A 27,314-nucleotide genomic window follows, 5' to 3' on the forward strand; every position below is an offset into this window, starting at 1 on the left:
ATTTCTGGGGTTCTGTTGATCGGATTCAACAAAGCAGCAAAAACTGAGACAAGGACAGCGAAGCTGGCCTTTTATGCTGTGCTCACACACACACACACACACACACACACACACGACACAAAGGTGAACAAACAGATAAGTAATCATTAGACAAATTGTGCTCAATTGATGTTGCCTCAGAAATGACGTCTGGTTCTTGTCCAAACTTTGTTCAGTCGCAGCTTGTCAAAGAAAACGTCTGTCTGGATTGTCATGACTGGAAATCGTGGCTCCTGTACACAGAAATGTTGAAATGTTCTTGAAATGTTCTTGCAGAGTGTGTGAATGAGAGCCAAACTGTAAAGTACTTTGGATAAAAGTGCTAAGTAAATTTACCATTTAGCCAGCTGCTTTGATGAGTCATGAATCCACATCATGTTTGAGGATTGGCTGGTTTTTCAACGGAGTCATGACAGGCCAATCAATGATTGGCTGAGAGCATCAGCATTTTTCTTGTACTTTGGACACTAAAGTTGAACTTAACCAAACATCTGTTGTCACCTTAACATGCACATGGTTGCGTTAGAGATAGGATTAGGGGTTAAGGGGTTTGGCTTATGGGCTATAGGAGAACATTCTGACGCTTGGTATCAGAATCATGTCCATGGTCCATGAAAACTAGCTCTGAGCCCAGAAATGGGACAACTGCCGCCAAGTATGTCCTGATCAAACATTGGGACTTCTTTCCCTGAAATGAATTTTCTTAATGAGTTGATTTATTTGTACACTCACTGATGAGTACACTGAGATGAATGGAAGTACTTTGTCTGGTTCTTGGTCTTGAATTTTCATTTGTACATACATTTGAGTGAATGCCTCGAGTATCCCCTCTGTCTGAGGGCAACCAATAAAACTTGTATGGCTTGTACGAAACCTTCCTCCCCTGAACACATTTTTCTAAATAATAATAATTGAGCCTTAATGAGCCCCGTGTAGGTTGGGAGTTTGGATCAGCATCTTTGAAATATACCTGAAAATGGAATTTACCTGTGGTATTGAAATGTGTTCCTTTAACTGGGTCTAAGAAATTCACTTGTTTTTCATCAATGGTGCATTTCATTGTGTGTTCAAATGATTTGGAAATTCAATAAATCCAAAATATCATCAAGGAATATGAAATATTGTAATGGTTCCAGTAGAGCTCTCGCCGGGGCTGAGTTTTCCCAGTTTGCTATATAAATATTTGCACATGATGGTGCAAACTTGTTGCCCATGTCAGTCCCTTTGATTTGTAGAAAAAATCCAGAGTTCAAAGTCATTACTGAGGTTCTCCAATAACTCTAATATGTATATATCTGGTGTTTTTGCATTTGGATATTTCAACAACCTTCACAGCAGGGTTGGAAACCCTGCTTGGGTTTCAATATTGGTGTACAGCCAATATCAATTGTGAATAAAAAAGAGTTGGATGGGATTGAGATATTTTTTACTGTGGATATAAAATCGTGGGTGTCCTTCAGATAGCTGGGGTGCTTGGTGAAAGCACTCACCATGTGCATCAGATGCTACGAAGGTTGTTGGAAAACAAACTTTGTGAGAGCAGAGAAATGCGAGTTTCGCTCCTTTTTGGGCAAAACCTGTGGAAAGGTGAGAGCAGACCCGGAGAAAATCAGGGCAGCAAACCGTAAGAAATTTCAATACTTCCTGCGCTTTGCCAACTTTAACCGGCACTTTATCAAAGACTACAGCGGAGTTGTGTCCCCCTTGACTAGCCTAACCTCTGTTCTCCTGGTCCACAGAAGCAGGATTTACCAAACAAAGCCATGTTCACGTCTGCCCCATTTTAATTCAGAATGACCCAGTACTTCAGTTTGTGGTAGAGGTGGACTCTACTGGGGTCGGGTGTTGCTGTCACAACCTTCAGGCTCAGATCAACGACTTCACCCTTGTGCTTTTTTCTCTAGAAAGTTGACTGTGGCTGAGAAGAACTGACATTGGTGGCAGGGAACTACTGACTGTCAAGATGGTGCTGGATGAGTGGTGTCACTGGTTGGAGGGTTTGGAACAACCATTTAAAAACCTGGCCTACATTCAGCCAGCTAAAAGGCAGAATTCCTGCTTGGCCCAGTGGTCATTCTTCAGCCGATGATAATCCATTTTTTGTGGGCACATAGGGACCAGTCAACCATTTTCCATATCATGGCAATGTGTCTTGTCAGCTGTCCTAGCCTCGATTCCAGATGATGTTCTAACACCACTCTGGTAGAGCTCTTCCGAGATTGAAGAGCCAACAACTAAATCGGGGTTAGGGGTCAGGGTAAGGGGGTTAGGGCATCAGAGTCTGAACAAGAACTGGTGATGGGATTCAATGCTCTGTCCATCGCTACCCACCATGACATACCTATCCCTCGTTAAGGCCCCTTGAAGACCAGTATCAGTTTCTCTTCAGCTCTTTCATTGAGGCACACTCCATGTTGGTTTACTGCGTACTCCTGTAGCTTGAACAGATGCCATCGATGTGTCAGAAAGTGCTGGACTGGATGAGTGTGTGTGTGTGTCTCTATTTCTCAAGATGTTATCTCTATTTTGGATTAATTTTATCATAATGGTATCACCTGTTTCTCCCACATACTGTGAACCACACTGTTTACACAAATTACAATTGTTTGAGTGAGGATTCCCACAGTACTGTTATGTAGTGCATGGTCAATAGAAACGTTTTCTGATTTGCTAAGGAAGGACCTACAGTGCCCTCCAGTGGCCAAAGTTAAACAACACTTCAGTGTCCTGTTTGAAATCCTCCTGTTGAGTGATTTTAGCCAGCCCAGCACAACTGTTCTTTGGATGGTAGCTGGTTTTATGGAGTCAAACTGAGTGTCTGTCTACTTAATACTTTAATATGTGGTCTGTGTGTCTTTTTGCACCTTTTTATATGAGGTGTATCTAGAAAAACCCACAGAAATCAAGCTCGTAGTCAATTTGAGTTTGACTGTTGTGGTTGTTCAGAGTGGTCAAGAACAGCTAATGAATGATGTTCTTTGGAATATTTCTATATATAATCCATTAATTTACAATAATGTAGAGGCCCTTTTGTGCAATATGCTAAAACTGTTAGCACATGTTAGCATGTGCAGGGGCAAATTAGCTGCGTGCTTAATTTGATTTTTATTTTTAAAAAGCTCCATTAAACTCGATCCTTTCTGGTCAAATGGAGTTCATTGAAATAATTGTAATAACTTTAATATTGTAATAATGTTGTTGTACAAACTATCAATATCCATAGTTTTTTTTTAATCCACAAAATCAAGGAATTCAGATGTATAGTACGTTTGCAGCCTGACACAATGGGTCTAACTGGGGCATTTCATGTGATTTTCTCCATTTACTGGGGTCTTTATGAATTTTAGGGAACATATAAAATAATCCAGCTCTAGGATACATCATTTTGTTTACCAGTGGAACAGTATTAGGGAAGACGGGTTTGGACAATTTGGAATAATTGTCATTCAGTTGACTGTAACACTCCCACAAATACTGTTCTCTGTCTGTCTGCCCTAAAATAAATAAATAAATAAAGTATATCTATCTATCTATCTGCCCTGATCAGCTGGTTGAATAATGATTCTGGCATTATTGTTATATTAGTTTCCTCTTTACTGAGAAAAGGTCTCACATGTGAGATTAGACTGAGCTCAGGACACTGACGAGGACACGTGAACGCAGTGTTGAGTCACCACGAATATATTTCAGATTCAAACTCCTCCATAGGGTTAGGGTCAGCTCTCAGACAGCAAGAGACTGAAGGGATGCTGGTACGAAGAAGGGGAGGGGGGGCTGTTTGTATAGAACAGATCCTGAACATGTGACTGTGAAGGAGGAGACAGAGAGAGAGAAAAGACAGAGAGAGAAAAGACAGAGAGAAAAGACAGAGAGAAAAGACAGAGAGAGAGAGACAGAGAGAGAAGACAGTGCTAGAGGAAGAACACACAGAAGACGGAGGATTTGTACAGATGGAGGATCTCTGCAGTGTCAGTGGTCTGGATCCTCTCTGGGTGAGTTTGTCATTAAACGTGTGGTAACATGAACTGGTCGATGTGATGAGAAACAGATTTCACCAGATGTTAAATTCACATATTTAAAAAGATGCAGGAGAAGAAATGTTTAAGCCTGTTGACATGACAACTCATCAGTTTACCAGTTTCACATCACTCACCTGTTTATACATGAACAATGTTTTTTTACAGGATTGGAACTTGACGTGGTACACCTCCCGGCCGGACCTGACCCAGTGTTTCCAGCACACTGTGCTGGTGTGGTTCCCCTGTGTTTACCTGTGGACCTTTTCACCTCTTTACCTGCTGTACCTGCAGCTCCGCCCACACCGCGGTGTCATCCCATTATCCAAGCTCTGCTCCTGCAAAACGGTAAAAAAACAATGCTAGGGTTAAACCAGGTCCTGGTTCAGGACTGACAGCATGCTGCTCTAAGTCTGGTCTCTCTGTTCACTGTTTCTCTGGTCTAATCACTTTCTCTGCTCTAACTCTGGTCTTTCTGCTCTGATCCTGGTCTCTCCGGTCTAAGCCTGGTATCTGGTCTAACCCTTGTATCTCTGTATTCTGGTCTAAACCTGAACTCTGTGGACTCTGTTGCAGCTTCTGGGTCTCAGTCTGGCTTCATTTGGTCTTTTGGAGATTTTCTACCTACTGGTGAAGAAGAATGAAGAGATCCAGAACCACCTGTTGATCCTGATGGGTCCAGTGATTCGGAGCCTCACTCTGGTAAGTCACTGGTCCTACATACAGGTACTGGTTGCCATGACAATGGGTCAGGTCCACCAGTAGTTCTTCAGGATGGTCACCTGCAAACAATCAAATCGAAACAGTTTCTTATCTGTTGTCAGTCACACTCACTGAAACCTCCTCCTCTCTTCTCCTCATCCCTCCTCTCTTCTCCTCATCCCTCCTCCTCCTCCTCTCTTCTCCTCATCCCTCCTCCTCCTCCTCTTCTTCCTCAGGTTCTTGCTGTTGTTATAATCCAGGTAGAGAGGATAAAAGGCAGTCGTTCATCCATCCTCCTCTTCCTCTTCTGGACTTTTCTTGTTCTTTGCTCCTTTGTTCCTCTGAAGGTTGATGTTGAGCAGATTATTGATCAGGTATCAGTAAAGTATTATTTATAATTTACACTCTATGGGTTAAATCTGGTTGGAGGTTTGTTCCATCAAACCTGTACCATGCACAGTTGTGTTTGGCGACATGAGATCATTTCCTCTCATGTTAATTTTGACATGTCTTGTGAATGAATGCAAGGCGAGAGGCATGCAGGACTCGTCATCCGTCAGTGGTCTCTGGATAGATTTGCCTGGAAATTGTTTTTGTGGGTAGTGACCAAAGGAATGAGAGGGTTTAGTTTTCCCTGCAGGGTGTCTGAACCCGCAGAACCTCTGCTTGTTCATTTTTAAAGGAGCCAGCTGAGGTGGTTTTACATCTGTTTAAGATCCTCCTGGACTCTTTGTGGAGGAGAAGACCCCAGAGCACACTGGAGGAACATATATCCTAACCCATCCTAATATATTATTACCTGGTTTAGTGCTGAAAAATGGATTGAAATGGAGTACGTCCTATTTCCTGTTTCACCCATCTCATTAGTATCCCTGGGCTAATACTGAATTCCAAATTGCTCCCGATGCTGTGTCATGGTGTGAACGGTTACTGCTCGTAATGAGCAGGTGGCACCTCGCCGCCAGGGGATGAATGTGAGTGTGAATGAGTGACGGCTGACTCGTGTTGTATAAGCTGTTTGAGTGGTTGTTAAGACTAGAAAAGTACCATATGAATACAGTCTATTTACCATCTCCATCCTGTGCTGTTTCAGCCTTCAGCTGTTTTATCTACAGGCTTCTTTCTTCATCTACTCGATTATCTGTTCTGTGTGCTGTTGACTCTCATTCTTTTATCTCTTATGTAGACCTGCTCTGAATTGCAGTTCTGCTTTTTCAGTTTGTTTTTCATCCCTTTTACTGCTTTTCTTCTCTAAGTTCTTCTCTGTCAGCTGCAGTATTTCACAGTTATGTGAAGTTTAAAGTTTCTCTGGCAGGGACTCGGGTCTAAATTTACTTTCCTCTGGACGTGTGTGTGTGTGTGTGTGTGTGTGAATAATTTCCTAGAAAGCAGTTCATATGTAGCTGCTAATTACATACAAGGTTTCCTGGGAATGACAAGTACTAATATGGAAGAGTATTTCTCAGCAGACTTCAGAGAAAATAGATTTAAAGCACACGGACAGTCAATGGGTCCTTGTTGAGTTATATGAAAGAGGGTTTGTGGAGATTATGAGATGCTGTCATGGTCATTAACAACAAGTATAGTTAGTTCTGCACTTTTCCCACAGTGTCCTATTTTAGCTTAGAAACTGACATGACTTCTAAAATATCATCAAACCTTCCTCAAAGCGCTGTAATATAAAAACTACTTTATAAAAAACTACAGAGTATAAAAAGTGTTTCTGTGGTTACTATTTTAACAACAAGGCAAATCTTGAATTTATGTTTTTACAAGATTCAAGTTGATCTTTCATTCAAGTTTGAAATTCTTTAGTTTTAGTACTGAAGCAGCCTTGTCAGATATATTTAAGTATATTCAGATATTTAAATGTCTTTAAATATCTGAAACAGTTTACTTTAAAGACTTTAACAGATCTTTGTTTCTTACATTTATTTCCTTCAGTCAGTCGATCTTGGTCATTCCTCTACTAAATGAAGCCTGAACAAAGAAAGAGAGTACTGTGACCTCTGACCTCTGCTGTTTCAGGGTTTTTCCTCAGATGGATTTCGTTTTGTGGCGTTCTTCGTCTGTTTTTCCCTCCAACTCACCGAGCTCATCCTAAGCTGCTTCTCTGACCACCGACCACTCTCTGAAAAACACACCTACATCCAGGTAGTGGATGTGAATGTAGAATCATCATGAAGTCTCCTGCTGTGTGGTTTTTAATTGGATTCTCTTTATCAAAATGTTTCATCATCAGTGTTTTATGAAATGTGAGTTTCTGTCATTGAAAGCTTTCTCTTGTTAGAACCAATGTCCAGAAGAAGATGCCTCATTTCTCTCCAGGTTTTTCTTCTTCTGGTTTAGCAGGTATGAACATCACAGCCGAAACACAGAAAACATCAACATTTCTTTTACTTACCCCCCCTTTGGGAAGTACACAGCTTTTAAAGGATTTCTGTAGCCGGCCCGGAGTCTTTCAGTTCTTGTTTGCAGGATTTTTGCCCGTTTTTCCTTTCAAAAGGCTTCTGATTCTTGAGCCGTCCTACATGCACTTCTCTTTTGAGGTCTAGCCACAGATTTCCAATGATAATTAAAATGATAATGATTTAACTTTGTAGCAGGTAAATGTGTCTTATTTGAATTATTCTATAATTTGCTCAGTAGTCTGTGACGTTCCCCCTGAGGATCAATAAACTCTTATAATAATAGCTCAGATTTTTTTGTTGATTAGATTTCATATAATTTCATGTAAAGTAACTTGTAACTAAAATTATTAATTAAGTGTAATGGAGTAAAAAGTAAAATATTTCCCTCTGAATTGTAGTGAAGTAGAAGTATAAAGCAGAAAATGGAAATACTCTAGTAAAGTACAAGTATCTCAATTTGTATTTTAGTACAGTTGTTGAGTAAATGTACTTAGTTACTTTGCACCACTTGGAGGTTTTTGGGTTTATGTACATTAACAAAGAATACAAACAGTGACACAATGAACGCAAACTACACACAATAACAAAAGACTGAAGGTAAAACTGAAGTTGGCAGGAAAAGTATGCATCATATGAACAATTGGATTGTTGTCATGGAGACAGCCTAGGTGACGGCTAGATCTTTAGGCTATAGTCACACATACATGAATGGAAGTGAATGACAGTCGTTGGTGTTGAAGTTGCGAAGAGGTGAATGGACTAACTTGCTTCTCTAATTTTGTGCACGTGTTATCATACCGTAACCTGCTGAAACAAACTCTGCTAACCTGATGTTAGTACTTAAAATCCATTTGATTTGATGTGATCATCAGAATATCTTCTCACTACACACACACACACACACACACACACACACACACACACTACCACTACTAATTCTACCATTTCTGCTACTACCTCTACAGGCACTGCTACTACTCCTATCAAAATCAGATTTGCCAAATGTACAATATATGCAAGAATTTGATTTGTGATACAGTGAAATGAAATGTTAAAAATTAAAAGGTTGATTTAAGTTAAAGAAAGTTAAAAAAAACCCTGAGTGTCTGCTGGTCCTGATGCTTTCTGAAGAGGCAGTGAGCCTGGTGTGATAGTCTTCTGGCTCTCTGTCTGACTTCATGCAGAACACACGATCCTGTGAGCTGTCTGATGTTCACATGATGTGTTCTAGTCTGTGACTGGTGGGGGCAGAGGATGTGGGGTACCACACAGTGATGGAGTAGAGTGGCTCTGCAGAAGTGGATGCAATTTTATGTGGGGATATTCATCTTCTGCAAGCCTGAGGAAAACATCCTCTGGTGATCACTGGTTGACACGAGATGAGCATTTCTCCTTTTTCAGGTTGCTGATGATTGTGGTACCCAGAAACTTAACAGACTCTTCCATCGCCTCCTCCTCTTATAACTATTACTACCAGCCACTACTGCTAATAATACCACTACAACTACTGCTACTAATAATGATAATAGATAATACTGATAGTATTATTAATAAACAGTTGTCTGTTTTGTCTTCCTCTCAGTTTGGTGGTTCGGGGTTACCGTTGCCCCCTGCAGGCTGCAGACCTGTGGCCTCTGCGGGACCAAGACTCATCCAGGTGGATCATGGCAGACTTGGAAAAGCTGTGGCCTCAACCCTGCAAACAGCCGCAGTACGACATTTTCCAGTATAAATATAATATTGAGATTAATTTTGATGTTAATCTAAATTCTACATAAAATCAGCAAACTATATTTAACATTTAAAATAAAAAAAATTAAATCTATAAATGAAGAAGGAAAAGAAAAGCACACAGTATGTGGTCACAAACTCATCACTTTCTGCAGATCTTGCCAAACATGTGTCAGCCCTGTGATTCAATAGTTACCTGTCCAGGTGTACCTCGCCAATTTCCCACTGTGAGCTCATGTTGGCTGCAGCCTCCCACGATCTTTCGAAGAAGTGGTTTTAACTGACGGATGGATGAAAACAGTCAAAGTATATGGTGTCAGTACAGGCACCCTAAAATTCACCGGACTTGTGGTTTGATCTGGGTGTTCTGCAGGGAGGACCCTGCTGTTTCTGGACCATCCTGGGCACGATCCCTGTCCCGGTCCTGGTCTAGTGGTTCTGCAACAGCAACAGAAAAAACACAGCTGCTAAGGAAGAACAGGGAGGGGCAGTGGGGCTATGGCCTCTACCTCCTGCGCACTCTGGGGCGGAGTTTTGGGCTTTACTTCCTCTGTGGGACGGTGTGTCTCCTCCTGCACGATGCCTTCATGTTTGCTGTGCCACAGGTGCTCAGGTGAGTGTAAGAGAGCTCAGGGAGGTCAGTCGTAGAGCTCAGGTGAGTGTCATGGATGTCGTGGGAGTGTCAGAGAGATCAGGTGTATGTCAGGGAAGTCGGGTGAGTGTCAGGTAAGTTCAGAGTTGTCAGGTGTGTATCAGGGAGGTTAAGTGAGTGTCAGGGAGGACAGGTGGGTGTCAGAAAGTTGAGGTGGGTGTCAGGGAGGTCAGGTGGGTGTCTTACATCTTGCCCTCCCTCTCTCCCCTCCCTCTTTGCCTAACATGCTCTCACCCCTGACGTCCCATATCAAAAATCCATTTGAAATTAATCGTAAATATAATAAACAATATAGATGAAAATACAGACAATGCACAACATGGAAAAATAAAACACTGAATCATAAATAATAAAGTTAACATAGAGTATATGGCATGTTAGGGTGTTTGCTGTTTTATTTTTAAGCTGCTATGAAGGAAGTTTCCTTTTGTTTGAGTAATGCAATGAATGATAAGATGAGGGCCACAACCTCCTTTAAACACACTCTTTATCCTGATCTACACTCCCTGGCTTTTGGAAACTCCAGACATGGCTGAATTTTAAAACTATGTTGGCTAAACTGGATTTCTCCAGTGGCTCCTATGTTGGGCTTTGCGTTTATGAGGTGTGTCAGCCCCCTGTCAGCCCCAGGTTTTCCCCTCATTTCCCATGAGTCTCCTTTCTCTGGGTCCTATCAGGCTTTCAAGATGGTCCCCACAAGAAAGCAAAGGTCCAGCTCCCTGGTCTCTTCTCTGCTGGACCTTTCTCAAGACAGCCAGCCAGCCCCCAGACTGATAGCTTCCAACCAGCCTCCTGCTAACCACCTGACCAGCAGGCTAGCATGAACTCAGCCAGTTCCCTTCCTGATCCAACCCTGGGGCCACCTAATGGGATGCTGTCCAGAAGGAGGTGTGTCTCCTACCAAAGTCAAGCCTTTCCGCTGCCCAGCCCGTTCTCCTCACCGCTGCCCAGCTGTTACCAAATCCAGAGTTACAGCAGTTTTCAGCAATCTCATGATTCTGCTGACATTCAGCGACCTGTTTCTACCGAGCTACAGCGGTATCCTGTTATTGAAATGCAGTGTCAGCGATACAACCACGTCTTGTTTCTGCTCAGCAGCAGCAGTCTTCTGTGGTGGTGCTTCATCAGCCTCCTGTTTCTCTGGTGCCACCACCTTCCCTGACACTCTTCCGATTGCTGACCTCCGGTTCAGCTGTGCTGTCGCCCGCCTCAGCTCAGATCTCCAGCCACATTGCTGGCCTCCAAGGGGGTCTTGCCTACTCTTCCAGCCTCCTGCCTGACCTTTGAAGGGGTTCTGCTTTCACTGCCAGCCTCCTGTCAGACCTCCCAAGGGGTTCCACCCATGTGTCCTGGCATGTGGTTGATCTCCTCAGTGGCTTTGCCCACCTGTCAAGCCCCAAGACTACCCACCTAAGGTTTTTTTCTCAGCTGCTGTCAATCCCCCAAGTCACCTCCCTGAGGTTTCCTTTTCCAGCCTTGTCCAGCCCTCCATTCTTCAGCTCACAGGCCACTAACCCCTGAGTCCCCTCCTTCAGACCTCCTCCACACAGCCAGCTTGACTTTTTTGTCCTGGAAGGACATGTGAGACCCATCCCTGGAATGGCGGGCTACTGTCATGGTTTTGTTTAGTTATTTTGAAATGGGTTCTCCTCATGTGTTGTCCTTTGCTTCACTTAGTTTTTTCCATCCTCTTTGATTGTTGACTTGTTTTCACCTGTTCGTTATAAGCCTTCTCTCCCAAATATATTTAAGTCTTTTCAGTCCTTTCCCATGTTGTTTTTTTCCTGGACTTTCCTGGTTTTTTGGATTCTTGTCTGTTCCATGTTGGATTTGTCTGTGTGCTTGGACGCCTTTTGTTGTTTGCCATTTTTTTCAAATATATCCTTTGATCTGCACCAGCTCTGCATTCAAAGTCTGCATTTTGGTTCTTGCCCTGGTATTTCTTGTTTCCCCATATGCACAACTGTGACGTAAATGTGTGAGGCAAAGTGCAAAAGTTTCAGGCCTGTATCTGGAAAGTCAGAGCCAGTTCAAGACTAAAGTGAAGAGATCAGTTTTTAGCTTTTAGCAGTGTAGAGCAGCTAAAACTGGACTAATATGCCCCCCACCCAGAAGGCCAGTAAATAGTGCATTATAGTGATGGAGTCGGCATTAAACAAAGGCATCAATTTTAAGTATTGTTGTGATTTTATAAATGCTATGCTTTGTTAAGATGCTAATAACAAGACAAGCAGGCAAGATGGGACAGCAAGGGTGACAGCTAGTTACAGCAGCTCTGTCTCCTTTTTTTGTTTTAGTGTTTTCTTGTGTGCTTTCCATCACTACTACGCTTTGTGTTTTACTCTTTTCTGGACCACATTTATGTGTGTCATGGAAATTTGTCAGATTTGTCGCTTTGAACACATTTCACCCTCTGAGAGTGGCAGGCGAGGGGGTACAGCAATGTTTGTGAACAACAGATGGTGTAACCCAGGACACATCAGTGTAAAGGAGCAGCGCTGCACGAGAGACATAGAGCTGCTAGCTGGTAGCATTTGGCCATATTACCTCCTGAGGATGGTCATCATCACGATAACGGTGTACACCCCCTGTCGGCCAATGCTGCAGCAGCATGCAAGCTTTTGCACACTGTAGGTTCACGGCTGCAGAGATCTCACCCCCAAGCCCTCCTCCTCATCTCTGGAGACTTCAGCCATGCTTCCCTGTCCTCAACTCTCCCCACCGTGTCAAATGCCACACCAGAGACAATAAAACACTGGACTTACTGTATGCAAACATGTGAAGAGATAGTCAGAGGACTCCAATATGGCAATGAGGGACTGCTTTGACACCACCAACTGGGAAGTGTTGTGTAGTCCTGATGGGGATGACATTGGCAGTTTGGCAACATGCATAATGGGCTACATCAATTTCTGTGTGGACGAAATTGTGCTTACCAGGAAGGTGTGGTGTCTCCCAACCAACAAACCCTGGGTGTCCCCTGAACTGAAAACCCTATTGAATGAGTAGAAGGTGGTTTTTAGATCTGGGGATAGAACTGAGCTGAAGAGGGAGATTAGGAGCGGCAAAGACAGGTACAGGAGTAGGTTGGAGGATCGTCTGCCGGGAAACAATATCAGAGGGGTTTGGGGAGGCCAGAAAACCATCTCAGGCCACAGCAGTACAACGACAGGGGCCCCGAATCTGGAGACCAGGAATGGGCAAATGAGCTGCATCTGTTTTCCAACAGATTTTATTCTGCCCGATCACTTCAGGCTAGTAGCCTTAATAAGACTAAAGACTAAATAAACTGTCAGGATAGCTGGCTCTGTCCAGGACTGCCGTCTGGACACCTTTGAGGATGCAGGCGAAAGGAGGATGTTAACCAAACGGACATCTATCATTGAAAACCCCTCTCACCCCCTGCATGACACAGTGGGGGCCCTCAGCAGCTCCTTCAGTAACAGACTGCTGCATCCACCCTGTAGGAAGAAACTCTACCAGTTTCCCCAGCTGAGGATTAATAAAGTCTTATCTTATAACCAGACCTGCTCCTACCAGATCCCAACATGAATGTCAGAGAGGTCAGAGAGGTCAGGTGACTGCCGGACAGGTCAGAAATATGTTTACTGAGGTCTCACTGTAGTGTTGTTAATGGCACTGGTTTTTTCAGGTTTACAAATTCACACAGTTTGAGAAACCTTTCCCCCAAATTCAGCCTGACAAGTGTGTTTGTCAGGTTTGCAGGCCAGTGGTGATAGTTTCAGTTCCACATGTTCGATGGTTGTAATGAAGTTGTGTTTTGTAGACAGGTAGAAAATCATCATTTGAACTGTTGCCAGAGTAGCAGACACAACACTGTGAGGTTTTGGATGGTTTGAAATCTACAAAAAAAAAAGTCTTGATAACCCAAAACGTCTGCACGTGTTTATTGTTTTGGTTGTTATTTATTGTTTCTGTTGTTTACAGTCTATTGTTTGTTGATGTATTTTTTTTTCTGTTTTTTTTTGGTTGTCAGCTTGTTGCTGGGCTTCATGCGGGACAAAAACGCTGAGATGTGGAAAGGTTTCCTGTTTGCCTCGCTGCTCTTCCTACTCTCCTGTCTGCAGTCTCTCCTCCATCATCACTATATGTTTCACTGCTTCACTGTCGGAATGAGGCTGAAGACTGCCATCATAGGCCTCGTCTACAGGAAGGTAACAGACAGACGGGTAACTGAAAGACAGACAGACAGGATGGTAACAGTCAGGGAGGTAACTGAAAGACAGACAGGTAACTTAAAGAAAGGCAGGAAGGCATCAGGTTCTGGTGACCCTAACTTATGCTTCAGTGGGTGATGAGAGTCAAAGACTGTTGATTCAACCCTCCTTGGATAACCATGTCCAGGATGACTGAAAATCTTCACAGACAGTGAAGACATCTTTTTCATTTCATGCATTCTTATTCATTGTCAAAACCTGGCACCTATAGTACCCACAATGCATCTGGACAGTTGGGTGATAGATGGTGGTGTGTTATGCTAGTCGCAGTAAATGTAGCCTAGAGCAGGAGCAGCTACACAGATGTACTAATCTCACATTTTTCCAACTCCACACCAACAGATTTGTTTTATTTGCATGCTTGTAGTCACTTGTAGACACTAAAGGCTTCATCGTACTCAACTACTACTTGAAACATTGTGAAGATTTTCATTCATTCAGGTCATGGTACTTCCATGGTGCCATGGTGTCAATGGGTCAACAGGTGTCAGTGGGTGAGTCCTGGTGTGAATGGGTGGGTCCTTTACCCACCCATCAATCACATGAGCGATCAGGGTCACATGAGTCCTGGTGTGAATGGCTGTTAAGCTGCCTGCGGAGGGATCTGGGTACCGCATTGCAAGTGGCTGACACCTGAAAACACCTGAAAATACTTAAAAACACTGTGATGTCATTAAAGGAGTTCATCTTTAACATTTCATACAGTGTTTGTGCTTATCCTGTTTCTGTTGATTGGAAGTGAAGTCAATAAAGTTTCTTTGTGTTTGAATCCTCAGTGTCTGATGATCAGCAGTGCAGCTCGTCGGCAGTGTACTTTGGGAGAAATCATTAATCTGGTTTCAGCCGACACTCAGAAACTGATGGACTTTGTGGTTTATTTCAACAGTATTTGGGTCAATCCGATCGAGATCGCACTCTGCTTTTACTTCCTGTGGCAGGTAAAACCCATCAAAATGACAACAGAAACACACGCACAGCATAATCATTGCTTTTCAAAAAGGATATTGATATATCCTATAAGTGGTCATTGATTAGCTTGCCATCTACTGGCAAAGAGCCAAGAAGTCTGTAATTCGTAGTTCACCTGGTCTACAGGAACAGATTATTTTCAAACGCCATCCTCTTTACTCCACTCAGCTACTGCTAAACCACTTGGCTCCCAGGCCATCCCATGGAGCCGGCAGTAGCACCCTGGCCAGATACAGTGAGTGTGCTGCTTGACCAGTTGACGCAGGAGGCATCACTTGGATTTGTTTTCATTGGCCAACTGTTGTGTCTCAAACTGAGTATTTTTGATTGCTCACTGGAATCCTGAGGATTTATTTGGGAGATAAGGGCTCATTCATAGGTAGTTGAACTGCTGGTTTTGTATTGAGCTTTGCCCTCCTCGGTGCAGGTCTGAGAGCATTTTCTAGTTACATATCAATTTATCATTATGGATTTTATGTTTTTTAGGAGTCTGTTCCCACCGATATAAAATTAATACTATAATAAGATAATCAATACTATCATAAGATAGTATTAATTTTGTAAGAAGGTGAAAATATTAAACGATGATTAGCTTGTTAGGCCTAAATGAATGAAATCCTTTTTTATTTTAATGTATGGCCCCGTCAGTGTCTGCTTAGAAGAATGGCGGACTTTGGACAAAGCTGGTTGAGGACTCCTGTTCTAAAGTGAATGTGCCCACAACCATACAGGGATCATATAATTGGTCAAAACTACACCAGTGGGGTATACAACAAAGCAAGATTAATGGCTTAGCAGATATGTTGAGCCAGAGTTTTGTGTGTCACAAGGTGGCTGTTCTTTAACCTGGCCAGGTTGCCACTGTCACTTTATGCTGCACACCTATCCTGCTGCAGAGGTGTTCTGTTCAGAGTTTCAATCAACTATAAAAAGTGCTACCCTTGCACGAATTCTTGTCTTGATTATATTCTCTGTGAGTAATTTAGATTCTGAGCTGAGGGAATACATTAGAATATGTATATATAAACCTGCCGAGCTGTACATTAGCAATGTCACAAGTGTCAGGCCATGTAATTACAGCAGTACAACCACAAAAAAAATAAATTTGACACAGCAGATCTTCTATACATTCAAGTAATGATAAAGGTACATTAACCACTTTGAATTCTTGTTTTATGTTTGGTCTTGATTTGCTGCCAGGTCCGTTTTACACTGCTGGTATTGCGACTGACAAAACACTGATTAAAAAGTTGATTTGTCTATTGGTATTTATCACAGATAATATCCAGTCAATAAAATTCATTTCACTTTAATCTGGCCCAAAGCTAAATTGTTTTCCTTTTATCCATTAGGGGACAGTGTCAGACCTGAATGCAGTTCCTGAGTATAATGTTTAAATCTGCTGTATCAAGTTTAATGTTAAAAAGGTTCCAGAATGCACTGAGAGAGACTGATTGAATACACACAACATAAACACATGACACATGTAATATAAACAAATGATACACGCAACATAAACACATCATACACACAACACAAACACCACATAAACACATGACACACACAACATAAACACCACATATCAACACAAACACCACATAAACACATGACACACACAACATAAACACATCATACACACAACACAAACACCACATAAACACATGACACACACAACATAAACACCACATATCAACACAAACACCACAGAAACACATGACACACACTACATAAACACATCATACACACAACACAAACACCACATAAACACATGACACACACAACATAAACACCACATATCAACACAAACACCACAGAAACACATGAAACACACTACATAAACACATCATACACACAACACAAACACCACATAAACACATGACACACACAACATAAACACCACATATCAACACAAACACCACAGAAACACATGAAACACACTACATAAACACATCATACACACAACACAAACACCACAGAAACACATGACACACACAACATAAACACCACATATCAACACAAACACCACAGAAACACATGAAACACACTACATAAACACATCATACACACAACACAAACACCACAGAAACACATGACACACACTACATAAACACCACATATCAACACAAACACCACAGAAACACATGAAACACACTACATAAACACATCATACACACAACACAAACACCACAGAAACACATGACACACACAACATAAACACCACATATCAACACAAACACCACAGAAACACATGAAACACACTACATAAACACATCATACACACAACACAAACACCACAGAAACACATGACACACACTACATAAACACCATACAGAAAACCAAAACACAACATACACATTATAAAAACATAAACACAACATCAAGAAAGCAATCACATACAAGCATCAATTGATTTCATCTGTGATTGATTTACAGTCTCTCTGTGATTGATTGGCTTAGCCTTTCTCTGTGATTGATTGATTGGACAGCTCCTTGGTTCGTCTGCTCTTGCTGGTATTGCTGCAGTTGTTTTGCTCTTCCCTCTGAATGGATTCATCGTGAAAGTGAGAAGCAAACTTCAGGTGAGAGAACAGTTTCATTGTCCTGAATCGGATATTTTGATGAACTTTGGTTCGTGTTTTTCTTTCTTAATTTATATGTTTTTTGGCCTGGATATACTGGTTAAAATCTTGACAACGTTCTGATTCTCAGGAGGTTCAGATGAAGTTCATGGATGGTCGGATCAAACTGATGAATGAGATCCTGAGTGGTGTGAAGATACTGAAGTTTTATGCCTGGGAGGAAGCTTTCCTGCGACGTGTTGGCATCCTGAGAGATGAAGAACTCAATGCCCTGAAGAAATCTCAGATCCTCCACTCTGTGTCTCTGGCTTCCTTCAACTCCTCCTCCTTCCTGGTGAGTCCCTCCCCTGCATGGCCAGGTAAACCTCACTCTGACCCAGGTTAACTAGACAAAGACTTTCAACACGTATGACTGACAACTGGTTTTTGATGTTTTTATTAACATGTTTCCTGCTGAAGTTACGTACTTACATAGATCTTATGAGAACTCAGTTTTAGTGTTTCACCTTGCTACGAAAAAGCAAAACACAACAGCAATTAACAAAACAGAAAGCCCCTTGTCACAGCCACTGTAACAACGTTAGCTGAAGCTAGACCTTAGAAACGTTGTACCAGACTACCTTTTCTAATTGAGAAGTGTGATGTTTGTTACTTGTGACAAACAAAATTTTTACATTTTTTTTCTTTTTGTCTTCTCTGATCAGATCGCTGTTTCAATGTTTGGTGTTTATGTGTTAATTGATGAGCGAAATGTTCTGGATGCACAGAAAATCTTTGTTTCTGTCGCTCTCATCAACATCCTGAAAACTCCTCTGAGTCAGCTTCCCTTCGCCATGAGCACCACCATGCAGGCAAGTGGCAGCCTTTTCAGAAACCTCTATTCAATCAAATTAAGGTTATTTCATCCAAATTCCAACATATTTTTTTCTTCCCTCTAGAGTTATTTTCCATTTCTGCCTCAATCTCAGTGAAGTTAAGAAGAGAAAAACTTAGTTTAAAAATTTTTATTTTAAATTATGTTAAGCATTTGTTTCCAAAAATAGGATAAAATAGGATAATCCACTGAACTCAGTGAGACAGTTTTCAGTTTGTTTAGTAAACACTATTTGTAAATGTCATTTTAAGAGAAATTAAATGCCATTATAGTGTCTACTTAATGGGGTGGAAATCATTCCCTACTAAATACAGAGATTTGAACTTGAAAATCTTAAAAAATCACACATACAGTGAAGTATAACATCATCTTGATGTACTTTTTGATAAAAGAACCTAAGATCACAGCTAAACACTTGACCTCAACTACATTCTGTTATTTATTGGCCTTTTATATATTTCATTTTTTTTGTTGTGCTTATTGGAGAATTACATTGTCATTGATATCCTCAATGCCAGCAGGTGAGCAGCCCCCAGTGTCTCTGAGTGGATTTCAAGGATTTCCACAATATCACACATGAAGAGCATTTATGTCCAACTTTAAAGGTCCTAGTGCAGAGCCTTGTGGTACTCCCATAGAATATACTCCTGTTGTCCTATGTGAAACAGCACATTATTGACCTGTAAGCAGTGAGTGCCAAATGACAGACATTCTTTTATCCAATTCAATGTGTTTGAGATAAGATAAAACTTTAGTGATCCCATGCCGGGGAAACTTGCAGACAGCAAACATGTTAAAATTTCCCTTTAATGGTTCTGTGATGGATATGTTTTCTATGATCAGGCCATCATCTCACTCAGACGTCTGGGAAAGTTCCTGTGCCAAGACGAACTGAAGCCTGACAATGTGGAGAGACTTCCTAATAGTGCAGGTATGACATCACATGCATATCGGTCAAAATCATGAAGGCAGAAATGAGTTTCACGTTCGTGTCCAGTGCTGAAGCTGTTAGCCTAGCTTAGCATTAAGACTGGAAGCAGGGAAATACTGTTGGCCTAGCTCCTGACTGAAAAAGAAAATAACTAAATGATAATAATAATCAATAAAAACAAATCTAATGGCTGTTGGAGACAAAGAATTAAAATGAATTGTGTATCGTCAATTTCTCCTGTGAGTATCAGTGATGTTTTACTTTAATATTGACTTCTGCTTTTGGTGTTTGTTTTATTCTTCAGACAGTAAAATAAATCTTAATTAATTGCATTCATAAATAGACATATATAGATATATATTCATGTATAGACACAATCTAAGATAAGATAAAACTTTATTTATCCCCAGCCGGGGGAAGATTAGGCATTACAGCAGCATGTGAGAGCAGTGGGAAGAAACATAGCAACAGAGAGAGAGAAATTAAAAAAACAAAATAAAAAATAAAAAGTAGACTATATATATTTACATATTATACAAGCAAAACGAAATTTTTGACTATATAAAAGAAAAAAATATAGAAAATAAATTGCCCCAATAACTGTGAAAAAAAAACAATGTATGCTGCCTTCAGATTAAAAATAATAATAAATAGTGGTAATACTATTTCACAGAAGAATAAAATATACAAAACAGTAAAAAATATGTAATATTGCACAGAATGTAAGGATATGAGTGATGTATATGGCATGTTGGAATAAATGACTAGAAAAAAACAACAAACAACAAAAACACAGTCTGATGTTTAGTGATGCTGGAGTTGAACTCTGACAGCTGATGGGATGAAGGACCTGTGGCAGCGTTCCTTCTTACACACTGGATGCAGCAGTCTGTTACTGAAGGAGCTGCTGAGGGCCCCCACTCTGTCATGCAGGGGTGGGAGGGGTTGTCCATGATTGATGCCAGCTTGGCTAACATCCTCCTAATGATCTATAGGTCGATATAAGACGAGAGCACATGGTGAAACTCTTTGAAACCACGTGTTAGAACCACATAGAATCATTTGGAACCAGGTGGTGCGAATATCTCAGTAAAACCAGCTGTTGGGCTGGCAATCACCGGTTGAAGAATTTAATATATTGCCCAACCCTAATGGGGAACTGTGTGGAATCACAACAAACCATGCAGTGGAGCCATGTAGAACTGTATAGATCCATGTGGAATCATGTGTTGGAACCACATAGAACCATATGTAGCCATGTGCAGCGAAAGCATGTTCTTTCTTTAGATGGAGACAGTGTGGTGATCAAGGGCGGGTCCTTCTCCTGGATGAATGATGGGCTGCCGTGTCTACAGAGAATCAACATAAAGGTGAAGATGGGATCCCTGGTGGCCGTAGTTGGACATGTTGGCTCAGGGAAGTCATCTCTACTATCTGCCATGTTGGGAGAGATGGAGAGGAGGAGTGGCTTCGTATCAATCAAGGTGACAACAATTTGTATTATTACTTGTTGATTTTTTGATTTCTAAAATGTAAAGCTGTAGTTTTCGTAAATCTTTTACACAAGTTTTTCTTTTTTTTCATTGTTTCACTGCCGCTTTATCTTCCTTTCCTTTTATCTGCTGCTTTTCTTTTTTTAATTATTTTTTATTGATTTTCTCATTTAAACAACACAATACAAATAGAACGTAGTGTCAGTTTAATTACCTTTAGTCTTTATGCTGTTTTTTGTAGACAGTCCATTTTTCCCATAATGATTGTTGCAGTTTTATATGTGTGAGTCTCTCCATAACGTGTATCTCATCAATGATCTCCATCCAGTTCCTCCAAGTAGGGGGGTGTTCTTTATACCATTTCCTTGTGATGGCTTCTTGGAAGCCGCCAGTAAAATCTTAATCAGATACCAGTCTGTCAGGCCGGGACTCAGATCAGGACTCAGACGCAGAGAATAAAACACACAGATCTTTATTGAACTCAACTCAAGATCCACCTCGATGAGTGTCAAACAAATAGGCTATAGAATTATACTAGGCAAAAGGCTATTACTATAAATATCTAGTATGAAAAATAACAAAGAACAGAAAACGCTTACTATGAGGATTAAACTAGAAATCACTATGACTATAAAAATAAAGAACAAAAGATGCTCCAGGAGGAGGAAAACTCTACGGGCTATGAATACAGAAAACCTACAGAAGCTAGATAAGGAAACCTATGAACTCAAAATACACTCCTAAATTACGGAGGAACTAGAACCTTAGTAACAAAATAAAACCGAAAGTCACTCAACAATGAGGAAAACAATTCGGCTATGAACTAAACTATGAAATAAACCAGAAACTATATTATCAAACTTACAAACCAAAAACACTCATGAAGAGGAAACTAGAGCTTACGGAGAAATACTGTGGCTGTGACAAGGACAATGGGGAAGACAGGCTCGGGTGAATTGTCGACGGACAAAGACACACTGGCACAAGACAAGGGAGACGCAGACTATTTAACACATGGAGGGTAATCAGGAACAGGTGGAGACAATAGGTAATCAGGGCGGACACACGGGACACATGAGGAAAGGCAAGTGCTCTGAAACGAGAGGAGAGTTAGACCTTCAAAATAAAACAGGAAATGACAAGACAACAACCCCATGACAAGACAAACCTCACCGCGGTGTGACACAGTCTCTGTACTGGATGTTTTCTTGAGTTACATTTCCCAAGTAAGTGTTTCTATTTGCTGCCATACCCTGGTACAATTCGGATATTACTCTTCCAAATTTGTTCTTGTGTGCATTACATAGAGTCACAATCACTTTCTTTGGTTCACCTGGGAGGTCTGGCTTTATTTCTTTATTAAAATAGTCTGACTTGTAAATACATGTAAAAATCTTCACACTCTAATCCATATTCCCTTCTTAATTTAGGAAAGCTTTTGATTTCTCTTTTTTCAATTACTGTATCTAATATATTCAGGCCTCTATTTGCCCGTTGTTTACATTTCTGGTTCAGAGTCCCCAGCTTGAAATTAGTGTCATAGGCCATCCTACACAAGTTTTTCTTGTGTGTGATGGGGTCTCAAGGGGTGGAGAAACGCTAATAAGCTTGTGCAGTGGCCCACACAACATGAAAGACAAAAACTTGTTGGCTGTTTGTGCTGACTGAACAACTTCCCTTTGAATGAGTGGATGCCATCATAGAGTCTGTTATATAGTTCTCCTCATATATTTACAGCTTTGCCTCCATACCAAGACTGCCTTAAACTGTTACAATGACTACAATGACTACATATCACAATCCACATTCATGGGTACCAATAATCCTCTGGGGTTGCCGACACATGTAGCTGCTTAAACTTCATACAGAAAGCAGTGATTATGTTATATTATTACTCATAATTTATTAGTATTCTGTTTACCATTTGCACTTTTGCATTGCCCATGGCACATTCACATTTGCATCTCCACACTATATTTGTTACGGCCTGGGTTCTAAGCTGGACCCAAAAAGGCAGGAGACGTCAAGGCAGTTAATCAATGTCTTTATTGTCTCACCAGAGACACAGAAAAAAAAGGTGCACCAAAATCAAACAACAAAGAAATCTCTGCAGGCTGCAGCTGCTTGAGGCTGGCTGAAGATCTTAGAGAGGTGTGTCGACAAGGCACCTATCTGAAGAAACACAAAAGCAAAAATGATCAGAACAGGAAGAACTTTCAGAGAACTTTGACAAAGCCACCTGAACCTGGCACAACCGAATGAGACAGAATTATCTGGCAGAGTAGTGGAGGAAGAGCCGGTCTTTATGGAGAGGTGAATTGGCTGCAGAGTGCCATCAGGTGTGCCCAGCTGCACACAGCCAGAAAGTAGCTCAGCCACGCCCCTCAGCCACAACCTGCAGTGCTGTAGAGAGACACAGAGGCCCAGGGTGCAGACACCCTCCAAACAAACAGAAGCTAAACAAAAACTCAGACCGTAACAATATTATTAGTCAAAGTCAAAGTCAGCTTTATTGTCAATTCTGCAGTATGTACAGGACAAACAGAGAATCGAAATTGCTTTACTCTTCAACCCTTTTGTGACAGGACATATATTAAAAAAAGAGATAAATAAAAACTGTACAATCTAACTAAAAACTGTACAAACCAAGTAAAAAAACTGTGCAATCTAAACAATGAAACATTGAGAATGTAACAGTGCAAATGTAAACGGTAGTACGGTAGTGCAAAAAGAATTAGCTTAACAACTGGTGGTGAATAAAGTGACAGTGTGTTGTTTTCCTGAGGGGAGGAGTTCACATCAGTGTGAGTTTGTAGAGTCCAGGGTGTATACGTGTGTGTGTGGGGGGGCAGCAGGGAGTTATAATCCAGGTTGAGTGTTTGTGTGGAGGAGGGGGAGGGCAGGGAGAGAGTTCAGCATCCTGACAGCCTGGTGGACGAAGCTGTCCTGCCGTCTGCTGGTCTTGGCCCGCAGACTCTGCAGTCTCCTCCCTGATGGCAGCAGGCTGAAGAGGCTGTGTGACGGGTGGGTGGGGTCTCTCGCAATGCAGAGGGCTTTGCGAGTGAGGCGGGAGGTGTAGAGGTCGTGGAGGGAGGGAAGAGAAGCACCGATGATCTTCTCAGCTGCTCTCACGATGCGCTGGAGGCTCTTCCTGCAGGACGTGGAGCAGGCGCCATACCACACGGTGATGCTGCTGGTCAGGACGCTCTCAATGGTGCCTCTGTAGAAGGTGTGCATGATGGGGGCGGGGCTCTAGCTTTCCTCAGTTTGCGGAGGAAGTAGAGGCGCTGGTTCGCTTTCTTGGCCAGCGATGTGGTGTTGGTGGTCCAGGAGAAGTCCTCAGTGACGTGCACACCCAGGAATTTGGTGCTGCGTACCCTCTCTACCGTAGCACCATTGATGGTAAGGGGGGCATACTGGGGGCGTCTTCTCCTGAAGTCCACAACAATCTACTTCGTCTTCTCCACATTCAGAGGGAGATTGTTGTGTTCACACCACGAGGCCAGGCGGCTCACCTCGCTCCTGTAGTCCGCCTCGTCGTCGTTGCTGATGAGACCCACCACAGTTGTGTCATCGGCGAACTTGACGAGGAGGTTGGAGCTGTGGGACGGTGTGCAGTCGTGGGTCAGCAGAGTGAAGAGGAGGGGGCTCAGCACACATCCTTGGGGGGCCCCCGTGTTCAGTGTGGTGGTGCTGGATGTGTTCCTGCCGACCCGAACTGCCTGAGGTCTCCCAGTCAGGAAGTCCAGCAGCCAGTTGCACAGAGAGGTGTTTAATCCCAGCTGGTCCAGTTTTGTGATGAGCTGTTGTGGGATGATTGTGTTGAATGCTGAGCTGAAGTCTATGAACAGCATTCTGACGTAAGAGTCTTTTTTGTCCAGATGTGTGAGGGCTGAGTGGAGGGCAGTGGAGATCGCGTCATCGGTCGAGCGGTTGGGCCGATAAGCAAACTGGAAGGGGTCCAGGGAGGGTGGGAGGACAGTCTTGATGTGTTTCAACACTAGCCGTTCGAAGCACTTCATGAGGATGGGGGTGAGTGCTACCGGACGGTAGTCGTTGAAACAGGAGGGCGACGACTTCTTCTGGACAGGGATGATGGTGGTGGTTTTGAAGCATGTGGGGACAACAGCTTGGCTCAGCGAGATGTTGAAGATGTCTGTGAAGACATCCGTGAGCTCTCCGGCACAGTCCCTCAGCACGCGACCAGGAATGTTGTCAGGACCAGAAGCTTTGCGAGCGTTGATCCTGCTGAGTGTCCTCCTCACACTGTCAGGGGACAGCGACAGCACCTGTTCGCCGGGAGGGGATGGGGATTTTTGTGCCGGTGTGCTGTTGTGTGCTTCGAAGCGAGCAAAGAAGTCATTTAGCTCATTTAGCAGGGAGGTGGAGCTGTCACAGGTCTGCGGCGGGGGTTTGTAGTCCGTGATGGTCTGTATCCCTCGCCACAGGCTCTGCGTATCCCTGCTGTCGCTGAAGCGATGAGCTATCCTCCTGGAGTACACCTTCTTGGCCTCTCTTATGCCGCGTGACAGGTTGGCTCTGGCTGTCCTCAGGCCCTCCTCGTCTCCTTCTCTAAAGGCCGTGTTACAGGCCTTCAGCAGCCTGTGGACCTCTCCTGTCAGCCATGGCTTTTGATTGGCCCGGACAGTGATGGTCTTTGTTACTGTTACATCATCGATGCATTTGGTGATGTAAGCAGTGACGACGTCTGTGTACTCCTGGAGGTCGGTGATGTTGTTGTAGGTGGCACCCTGTTTAAACATGTCCCAGTTTGTGGTGTTAAAACAGTCCTGAAGTTCCTCCAAAGACCCTTCAAGCCACACTTGCACCTCTTTCAGAACTGGTTTGGTGACCTTAACCAGTGGTCTGTATGCTCCTCTCTGGGTGGTGTAAACCTGGTCCAGTGTGTTATGTTATGTTATTATTATTATTATTATGGCTATGGTATCTTTATAGTATTTTTTTCACATCTTTGTGTTTTTTTTCCTTTATATGTATTTTAATCCCCTCACTAACTGTGTTGAGTAACTAGTACTGCAACAACACAATTTCTCTACAGGGATCAATAACGTTAGCTAAAGAATCTGACTGGTTTATGTCACCCTTTTGTAAATTCAAAACCCTTACTAAAAGACTTAAAACGTGTTTAATCATCATTGTTTTCATGATGTAAAACTAAATAAATGGAAGCCATTGGCTGCTCTGCTGACTTTCATTCATTCCAATATATTAAAAAAAAGAAAACAACAGCTAGGTGAAGTATTTGTTGTAGCAACAAAGATCATTTCCAGCTGTCATGGCACCTTGTCTGCCTCTTTGGTGGAGGTCTGCACTTTACTGAACACATTTTCTAGTTTCTGATGAATATAGTGTAAACACAGCAGAGACCAGGTCAAACGGGAAGCAGTCAATCGCTTTTTCTGTGCTTCAGAAGCAACAGGTGGTTCGGTGTTATAACTACCACTCACATATTCAGTTTAGAACAAAATTAACATAATGAAGATAATGTTGGAAATAAAGTCTCCTCTCTGAAAGTGATGTAATTGACTGCTTTTTAATAAAGATTTATTTGCTGAATTTATTTATTTTATTGCAGAATCTTCTGGAATGGTAATTGTTATCTTTACTGTCACGGTGCAGGGTTCAGTGGCCTACATCCCCCAGCAGGCCTGGATCCAGAATGCCTCTCTAAAAGACAACATTTTGTTTGGTGGAGAGAGGAAGGAGAGCTGGTACCATCGTGTGCTGGAGGCCTGTGCTCTTCTGCCGGACCTGGACATTCTGCCGGCTGGAGACAGCACCGAGATTGGGGAGAAGGTACTAACACTGATGGTCAGTAATACACCCATCAGGGGTTCTGGTCTGTTTACAAGAACCTAGCCCCCCAGCTGTCAGGTTTGTAACCGGAGGGTTGATTAATTAAATATGGATGCACTGAATTTTTACTGTTGACTGTCTTGTTAACTATTGTTGACCATTTGTTGCTTTGACTGTTTACTGTGAACTGTTTGTTGTTAATCTCTTCATTGGTCACTATTTTTGACTGTTACTGAATGTTTATAGTTGCCTGTATGACTTTATGTTGTTAACCCTATTTATTAAGTAATTAATTTATTCAATGATGTTTTTATGGATTGCAGGGTCTGAACCTGTCTGGAGGTCAGAAGCAGAGGGTGAGTCTAGCTCGGGCCGTCTACAGGAAGTCAGATGTTTACCTGCTGGATGACCCGCTGTCAGCCGTTGATCCGCATGTAGGACAGCACATCTTCGATCGGGTCATTGGACCCAGAGGACTCCTCAAAGACAAGGTGAGATTCTTAAGAATCCAAACTTAAGGAAACTCTTGGTTGAGGTGGATATGGTCGCTGTTGGATGTGGAGTCCTGACCTAGAGGGGCATGCAAAAGTTTTATCACTCCTGATCAAAATTTCTCTTAGTGTGAGTAGAAACTGGACTGGTCTCCAAAAGTCAGAAAGTTCAAGATGAAGCCTTCTCTTCAACATTTTAAGCAAGATTTAGTGCATTATTTTGTCTTGCACACTGTTAGAGGGAAAAGGGTAAAGGGGAACAAGTTTGGGTTTGCCTTGATAGTGCTATAGCTTCTTCACTATCATTGTTAGGAAAGAACAAGTAATGAAAATTTCAAAGCTTTATGAATACTATATACTGTATACTCTGG

At 42.2% G+C, this 27,314-nt stretch overlaps 1 protein-coding gene across 1 annotated transcript in view; it reads left to right on the plus strand.

Moving 5' to 3' along the window:
• Positions 1-3,989: 3,989 nt before the first annotated feature.
• Positions 3,990-27,314, plus strand: part of LOC121614365 (multidrug resistance-associated protein 1-like) — a 41,177-nt gene continuing 17,852 nt past the window's right edge. The window contains exons 1-17 of the mRNA XM_041948196.1: positions 3,990-4,031; positions 4,224-4,403; positions 4,632-4,757; positions 4,994-5,131; positions 6,786-6,914; positions 7,048-7,109; positions 8,751-8,879; positions 9,273-9,512; positions 13,549-13,726; positions 14,566-14,727; positions 17,245-17,337; positions 17,468-17,671; positions 18,042-18,188; positions 19,055-19,142; positions 20,430-20,626; positions 26,276-26,452; positions 26,776-26,943. Of these exons, the coding sequence (XP_041804130.1) occupies positions 3,990-4,031; positions 4,224-4,403; positions 4,632-4,757; positions 4,994-5,131; positions 6,786-6,914; positions 7,048-7,109; positions 8,751-8,879; positions 9,273-9,512; positions 13,549-13,726; positions 14,566-14,727; positions 17,245-17,337; positions 17,468-17,671; positions 18,042-18,188; positions 19,055-19,142; positions 20,430-20,626; positions 26,276-26,452; positions 26,776-26,943 (2,460 nt within the window). The remainder of the gene's footprint in view (positions 4,032-4,223; positions 4,404-4,631; positions 4,758-4,993; positions 5,132-6,785; positions 6,915-7,047; positions 7,110-8,750; positions 8,880-9,272; positions 9,513-13,548; positions 13,727-14,565; positions 14,728-17,244; positions 17,338-17,467; positions 17,672-18,041; positions 18,189-19,054; positions 19,143-20,429; positions 20,627-26,275; positions 26,453-26,775; positions 26,944-27,314) is intronic.

This window comes from Chelmon rostratus, chromosome 11 (assembly GCF_017976325.1).
Source record: "Chelmon rostratus isolate fCheRos1 chromosome 11, fCheRos1.pri, whole genome shotgun sequence".
NCBI lineage: Eukaryota > Metazoa > Chordata > Actinopteri > Chaetodontiformes > Chaetodontidae > Chelmon > Chelmon rostratus.